General features: G+C 30.4%; 2 protein-coding genes across 2 annotated transcripts; one reads left to right on the plus strand and one right to left on the minus strand.

Moving 5' to 3' along the window:
* Nucleotides 1-23: 23 nt before the first annotated feature.
* On the plus strand, nucleotides 24-4502 carry LOC145961576 (uncharacterized). Its single transcript, XM_083081914.1, has 14 exons — nucleotides 24-124; nucleotides 244-430; nucleotides 605-861; nucleotides 943-1119; nucleotides 1272-1421; nucleotides 1551-1718; nucleotides 1901-2082; nucleotides 2262-2488; nucleotides 2609-2751; nucleotides 2825-3025; nucleotides 3230-3355; nucleotides 3453-3607; nucleotides 3828-4014; nucleotides 4116-4502. The coding sequence occupies exons 1-14, from the start codon at nucleotides 88-90 to the stop codon at nucleotides 4253-4255; spliced, it is 2337 nt and encodes a 778-aa protein (XP_082938040.1). The 5' UTR covers nucleotides 24-87; the 3' UTR covers nucleotides 4256-4502.
* Nucleotides 4172-8438, minus strand: Nup133 (nuclear pore complex protein Nup133). The gene is made up of 4 exons (XM_083081913.1): nucleotides 8246-8438; nucleotides 7731-8070; nucleotides 4724-7556; nucleotides 4172-4644 (listed from the first exon to the last, which is right to left on the minus strand). Exons 1-4 carry the CDS (start codon nucleotides 8338-8340, stop codon nucleotides 4511-4513), a joined length of 3402 nt encoding a protein of 1133 aa, XP_082938039.1. The 5' UTR covers nucleotides 8341-8438; the 3' UTR covers nucleotides 4172-4510.
* Between the last annotated feature and the right edge of the window lie 75 nt (nucleotides 8439-8513).

Genomic DNA, 8513 nt, shown 5'->3' on the forward strand with positions numbered 1-8513 from the left:
TAATATGTGAGTCATTGGATAGTATGCGAGTCAGGTGTAACATGAGTGTTATATTTGTAATGCAAGCAACAATATCCTATTATTAAGATGGATTTTTTTATAATCTTACTAATAATCTATTATGGTATGTTATAACAAGACAATAGTATTTTTCAATTATTCACGAAAATGTGATTGGCAATATAAGTTATATGTATATATTTTTGTTGAAAATTTCAATAGTTTATTTGTTACATTTTCTAGGGATACGTCCGACAGAATCTCAATTTAGAATACCAAATGAACTTAAGAAATGTTACGTGAATAATAACATGCAAGATTTTCATCTTCCTATGAATATACGTGTACTATTAGATATCATTCGTAAAGCGGAGAAATACACTTACACTACAATGGATATGAGAACAATTTCATCTTCTTTAATGCATAGGTATGTACAAATTTTTAATATATAAGCGGAAATTAAAATATATTATACTAAGATATGATATTTTAAAATGTTATAATTATTATTATTATATCAAAATGTATTTAATACAAATTTTATAATTTGTGTGTGTGATATATATGTATATTGTATTCTTTTGTCTTCTCCCATATTTAGATTTAAATTTGACGGCATCAAACACTATAAAGATGTACAGGCAAAGAGTGGAATATTTCCCTTTGGATTTGGAAGACAAAGTATTAAATACAAACTGATAAAAGAAATGGTTCCAGGAAAACCACAATTTTTTCCATTTGATACACTTACAACAATAGAACAATGCACTTTACATCAAGCTATTTCAAATACAATAATGAAAGAAAGTTTGCACGACACAAGTATATTATGTCAAGAAATCGGCCAAAAATTGACAGGTAATGCTTTTTATTCACACATAAATATTTATATTTATTATAAAAAAATATTTTAAATTAAAATCAACCGTATGATTATAGATAGAAGATTATTTAACGATCTAGAATCATTTAACGATCTAGAATGTCCAGAAGAATACGGCATAGTCTTTACACCACATGGAACTATTGCTCCAGGTGCTATTATAGCAGCTATCGCTGCTTCTCTTCATCATCAGGATGTTGAATTAAATCAAATAATTGATACGATAATGCCTGGTATAGTATCCATAATTTTTGCAATAGAATATATCCTAAAATTTAAATAGCTTGTATAATGAATGATGGAAAATATAAAAATTTATAATATATAGACGTGTATGTTTAAAAATATATAATATATATTTAAACACATAATCTTGCTCTTACAGAAAGAAGTACTACAGATAGTACTAATAATCTTGAAGAAGTTGATTTTATTATACCAAGAAATGAAATGATTCATAATAAGTCGATGTCATATCTCTTTTTGCTTAATTCGACTATAAAATTAGACAACATATGGCTAGCAACAATTGCAGGTAGAATATTTCCAGTAACGATATATATATATATATATATATATATATATATATATATAAATTCATTATTTAATAATTCCTTCTTTATCTTGAAATAAAAATTATAAAATTTATTATATTATTTTTCAGGTGAATTAGCGGAAATGGTGGTATATCAAGGACCTATATTAAACTCTAATATGGAACTTGGAGCTACAGGATTTTGGAATAATATTATGCGTCCTAATGTTTATTATTTAAATAATAAAAATGGCTATTTTGAGGCCACTCGTGCTGAGATAGTTAGTGACATCGATGGTAAATATCTATAACTTTCTTTATTACAAAAATCAATATATAAATTACCTGTAATTTTTCTGATACTTTAGCTATGATTGGTTGTTCTGTTATCAACATCTAAAAAGCTCTACTATTGTTAGTTTGCAATATATACAAAATGCTATAAATACAATTTATCTGTATCCTTTTCTATATTATAGGTCTCATTATAGCAAATAAATTGCAAACCTGGATGAACGATTTTAATAGTCTTCGTTTGAGTCAAATCATTGATATATATTATTCAGATGAAGATATAACTCTATTTAATGAAAATATTAAAGTTTGTGATAGGAAGAGGGCTTTCTCATATGCTATACCAAAGACACTTTTGAATGAACAGGTTTTATAATATATTATGTAATAGAAATATACTATGTATCTGAAAAACTAAATTAAAATCTATATAGACTTGTATGTACTATCATAAATATTATTATATTTTATAGAATATAAATGTAATATATAGGATAAGTCACACAATATATAAATTATATGTTGCTCAAACATTATTTATAACAGACATATGCTGCATCTTATCTCTTGGCCAATCATTACGGAATTATGTTCAAATCTCCCGAAGCTCTTAAACAATTGGTTGATTATGCAGTTACCAAGTTCTATACTTATGCGAATGAACATTTTTTGACAGAATCATTTTGTCGAAATTCAAAACATTATCCGCAAGTGGAAGCATTGATCGTATTTGATGGTTCTTGGACAAAGGAATATACAATGAATTTTATCGCGTAAGTCGACATCAATGGATTTCATCGTACTGTACAAAGTTTATAAATATTATACATATTAAAAATAATATAAATATTAATTAATTAATCGACAGCTCTATTTTGCTCCGTTCTTATTAGAACATTAATAGATGATTTGGATATATCAATGTATGGTTCAAAAATGGGAATTCTGGATGCTACATCAGGACAATGGTTGCTTAATGTGACAAATAGTCCTAGTCTTGCCTATCACGCTGTATTTAATTTTACAAAGATTTCATGTGAGTTTTATTTGATATATATCGCGTTTATTACCTTATATAATTAATGTTATAAATATTTACATATATATAGGGCCTACGCATTTAAATTTCGATACAGTATTGAATGCAGTATTTAATTACTTGAATGAAACTTGGCAAACAAAATGGCAACAACATACAATAGGGAATCTTGGTCAAGTAATTCTAATATTAGCTCCATCAACTCAGATTTCAGAAATGGAACAACAAATCATTTTCGAACTATTACGAGAAATTAAGCATTTTTATCCTGGTAATAAAATATTTATATTCTTTTTAGCTGTATCTTTAATGATAGTGATTTTTAGCTGTATCTTTAAATTTATTATACATACAAAGTATCTTTAAATTTATTATACATACAAAGAAATAAATACCCTTTTATGCTTTAAAAAATTAATAAAAGAATATAAAAAATAAAATAATTATATATGATATAATATATATATAATTACAGATTTGCACTTTTTATATTATGTATCAAAACAAAATTCTCATTTCTTTCAACCATTTATACTATCAGAGCAAGATCGTTTAATAGTTGGCCCTAATATTGATGCTGTTGTACAGCATTTGTCAACCAGTAAGTATTGCAAGCATAATTTATTATTATATAAATGAGTATTATTATATTTGTTAACATATATTTATATGTATAATGTTTACTGACTTTATTTTAGTACCGCGAATTCTGAGACCAGTAGTTATGTCGAAATTTACGAATGAGTCTTCAAATCTTAAAGACGAAATAGAAGACTATATAAGTCCTTCAAAATCAATTACATATAGATTGCATCCACAGTACATGATTAATGCAAAGGTGGTGAAAATTACAGTTAGTATTTCCAAAAAATCACCTCTTAAAAAGAAAAATATTTTTCTTCTATTAAAAAGTTAATATGTGAGAAATCAATCAAGAATATTTATTTTTGACTTAATTATTGATTGTATAATTAATTAATTAATTAATTAATTAATTAATTATACAATCTAATGATTATCTATTAAAATTGTATATGCTTTGATAATCAAATATAATTAATTAATATTTATAGGTTCATAACTTTGGATATGGAGTGATAAAAACTTGTTCTTGGAATCAATTTGATGAATATGTAGTATGTCAGCAAATTGATGTACACAAAGAAATTAGTATAACGGACAATTTTAAATGCATCGATTCACGCTGTCCTTATATGTATCTTCGTATACAAAATGCTACTTCTTTTAATAAATGTGCAGGTAACATTTTTCACATTCTCTCATAATAAAAATATTTTTTTTATATTATGCATAAATTTTTATATTTCTATGTTTATGCTTTACTTCATTTGGCATTTCAGAGATGGAATGTAGATCACCAAATCAAGTAAGATATATCATAAGAATGCAAAATACGTATTATGAAAACTCGACAAAAAGAGGTTTATTTATAAATGTATTTATAATATTGTATTTACAATTAATTGTACTTAATATGTAAGGATTTGCTATCGTAGTAAATTTAAAAAAACAAAGTATCAAATTATATTGTATTTCATAGATGTAATATTTTATAATTTATATAAAAGCTAGATAAAAATAATTGATATTGATATAAATATTATCAATGAATTTAATGAGAAATTCTAATATATCACATAATACTGCTACTTCATCATTTGATACTGTGCAACAATTTTTCTTTGTTACACAAGATATAAATTATATTTTATCGCATTCACTGATATTTTCCTTATTAATAGTTTCGATAAGCGTATTCATATATTAATTTTATAAGAAACTGAAAGTTGTTCGATGCAGCAAGCTCTCCAAGTTCTGGTTCTTTTAAAAGCATATCAATGTATGGTAAAATTTCATCTGCTTTCCCACCTATATAGCAAAAATGCACATTAATAATTTATAAAATTATTTTATAAATTTGTAAACTTATTTTCTATATCGTGCTTACCCATAAAATATGCAAGATCCATTAATTTGAAAAATAATGTTTCTTGAACTTGTTGCTCAGGATTCTTGTCTATGTTGTCCCATTGATTTCGCCGAGCTGCGCGCGCCCAAATTTGTAATCTCATGGATGATTTATCCTCTTCGTGTTCCACGTAATCAAGTAAATCGAGAGCCTTCTTGAAATCATATTCATTGGCTATGACATTGTCGTTCGAAGTATATAACATAATTAATTCTCTTGGTGTGAGCACTCGTAGATTCTTAATGTCATAACCATACATTGTAAGTACTTGCGCTGGTAGATCTTCTTGATAAGCAATAAGCGTCAACTCGCTATCAATAGTCTTCACGCAGTCTGCTATTTTATCTTCCAATTCATCCGATGCGAGTAGAGCCAATTTGGCTAACGAAAGTATTGACTTTTTACGAACGACTAGCTCGTGTTCTTGAGTCGCCAAGGTAAGGAGTGTATTAGCAGCGACTTGCAATTCGTCAGTTAATGCCGCTTGTACCCAGGACAAAGTGGGATGTTCGGATAGCTTTTCCGTCAATTCTGCAGTACCGCGTCTGCATCTTTCGATCAATTGTCCTTGACGTCCATCTTTAACATACCAAGAGAACAAAAACCCAGCAAAATCTTGCGCCGCAAACTTTTCTATATATCCGTCGAGTCGATTTTTGTTGTTAGTTAATTCACAAATTTGCACAAGTGAGGGAAAATCACAGTATTTTTCAGCTAGCATGGCAGCATTATCATATTGCTCCTCTTTTATCAGTGGTTGTATCAGATTAGTGCGTTCTGTTTCGTATTGTTTTAAAAGTACTTCGAATTTTTCTGTACCACGAATGCTTTCCAAATGACACTTCCTTCCGTCCAATATTAAATCAATTAGACTAACTAATTGTTCGTACAATTCATTCTTGATAGTGGAATCGCTAGTTCCGGTTATACCGTATTTAATGGTAATGCTTTGCATCGTATTAAGACAATTCCTTAAGCCATGTTTACCCGGCGCCGCCGTCCAGGGAAGGTATTCGGTTATTTCATTTAAGAACTTTGCAGGAACAAAGCGCTCAGCGTTATATTGACGATATTTCACTACTTCATATAATATAGCCAATAATATAGCGTTAACTTGAACGATATATTGTCCAACTTGTTGCAAGGGCCTCTCAGATTGTGTAATTTCGCAGGCATTTTCCACCAAAGTCGATAGAAATAAATGTACCGTGCTTACTTCACGATAGAATACATCGCGTGTTGTAAGTTCGTCGGATACATTAGCTTCCTTTTGATTCAATGTCTGATCTATAACCGCATCTATAATTTTAGCATATCTATTTTGTAAATTGTATAAAGTTAACGCCGCTACTATCTTTTCTACGTATTCACCGAGTACATGGGAAGTGGACATGATAGTTCCTCTGCATGTTACCGCACAGAACCTACTCCACAAATTGTGCTCCTTCAAAAATATATTGAAAAGCTCTAACGCCTTTTCTTTTCCTTCCAGTTGATGAGGTATTTGCATAGAAGTAACTGCATTTATCGTCATTGACAGATCCCTGTGGTGGATCCATCTTGGATCGTTTGCCGGATAATCGTCGATCAAATCCTTGGCGACTTTTAAAACGAGTGTATCGAGGGTAGCATCAATATCCATCACCGGATCTTCTTGTAGAGGGAAAAGTTGAGAGAGAATCTCGTTGCATTGCATCTTATTTTGTCGTAGACTTAGAAGAAATGCGGCACGTAATTGCGTAGCCGCGTCAGAGCTGCAATACATATCTTGAAGTTCATCGTTACTTATAAGAGTGGAAAAGTTCTGTGCCGTTTGATTTATTTTATAAGAATAATCCATATTCGTAGTAGCATCTGCATATCCCGTACTGAAATCTTGCAGCGAAAAATCTACCGGTGTAATAGAGACAAAGCCAACGCTTTTTGTGAATAATACTGGAGTCGACGAGCATATAGCACCACCAAGTATACTGTCCTCGCCACCCCTTATTAAATCGATTTTATCCTGCTCAACTTCCGATGCGGTATTAATTACAAGTACATCGTGCTGGTTGTATATAATTGCCTCCCAGCTACATAATACAAAATGATAAGACGCTAGCATCGACTCTATATCGTCGTGATAAAATAATAGCGGACCAATTTTAATTGGTATAAACCATTTAAATGAATTTGACAGTGTTGTATCGGTCAAAGGTAATAATCCAAGAGCAAAATGAATTTGGACGGATATATCGGTGCAAGCTGCCATTAAAAGGACTATTCCTTCCTCGCATGTTTGCATATCAATGAACCATGTGTTCATACTTTGAGGGCTTGATTCCCAAATTTTCCGTTGAAATGCTTGTTGAACAATATGAGTGATATCTTCATCAAATTCCATTTTCTCTTGTTCATTAGGAGAAAAAAACCAATATTGCAAGGAAGATCCGGCGAGAATGAGAACTCTAGATCCTCCCTCATCTAGCGATGTACATGTAACTTTCACCAATTTTGTTTCTGCAACAGGTGATTGTGGTATCGCACCAAAAATGAGAGAGGTCATTCTACGACCTATACCGCCAAACCATCCTTGGCTAGTTCGAAGTACTTGGCATATGATATTGTTTTTCCCATTATTATATTGTGGTTGTAAGAGTGCCACTGTACATGTGGTTGTAGCTAGAATACATCCATGACCTGGTACATGTATAAGACAATCTACTTCCTGTCCTGCAAGTTCAGCACTGGTTTCTACAGAAGATCCTTCATGTGCTATACTAGCCCAAAAACGTACCACTCCCTCTGGTGATACTGCCATGCAGCTAGGTACCTATTGGACAAAAATATATATGTATAACAAGTTGTATACATACATGTGTAAAATATTTTTTACAAAGCTCTTACTCTTCTTCTGATTACTTGATCATGTTTTTGCAAAATATATACATATATGGAGAATGCATATCCTAGGTTTACCCATAAGATATTAGTCTTTATTAAATACCTGTTGGTTAGGTGGTACCCAAACTGCTATACAATTTGCTTTATGAGCCAAATCACTTTGTGGCAACAACAATTCACGACACTGTGTCTTGAAGGTTCTTCGTTGTTTGGGATCATGAATGTTAGCTTTGCATTGCCATACAAGTAATTTGCGGCCGTATACAAGCCAAGCCCAACCATCTGCAGATACATTTACACTTACAGTTGTATTTCTATCTACAAATGTTAATGCCTCTGTAACTAAAACTGGTAGCGGAGAGCCAAAGCTTTCTACTGTATGGCTCTGCGTTCTGCATATAACTTGTACAGATTGATTTGTACGCCCAGATATACTTGTTGAACTAAAAAATTAAATTAATAATTATATGAATAATACTATTATTTTGAGGTAAAATAGCAATATAAGTTTAATTCAAAAAATTCAATACAAAAAGACGTGAATGCTCTTAATAATTTTTTTCTATTATTCTTATGAAGAAACATCAATATAAGTATTATACTAAAAAAAAAACTTACGAACTATTTTTCTTTAATGATTGAACTATCGATATTCGTTTCCTAGGAGAGGACAACATCCTTCCTAATGAACTTCCTACACTGGTACGATCCATTTTCTTAAAATCAGGCTAAAAAGAAGATTATTTTAACCTTTTTCTCTTAAAACGTTGAAATCCACAGGATACACATATCAAATTCTGCCCAAGTAAATATGGCTGCTCTTGCATCACATTTCATTTGAGCCTTATACTACATAGTACATATAGAGCTATTCAACCTAAGATTC

Source organism: Camponotus vicinus, unplaced genomic scaffold (assembly GCF_025532165.1).
Source record: "Camponotus vicinus isolate PSW18456_S1 unplaced genomic scaffold, iyCamVici1.0 SCAF_11, whole genome shotgun sequence".
In the NCBI taxonomy this organism is placed as follows: domain Eukaryota; kingdom Metazoa; phylum Arthropoda; class Insecta; order Hymenoptera; family Formicidae; genus Camponotus; species Camponotus vicinus.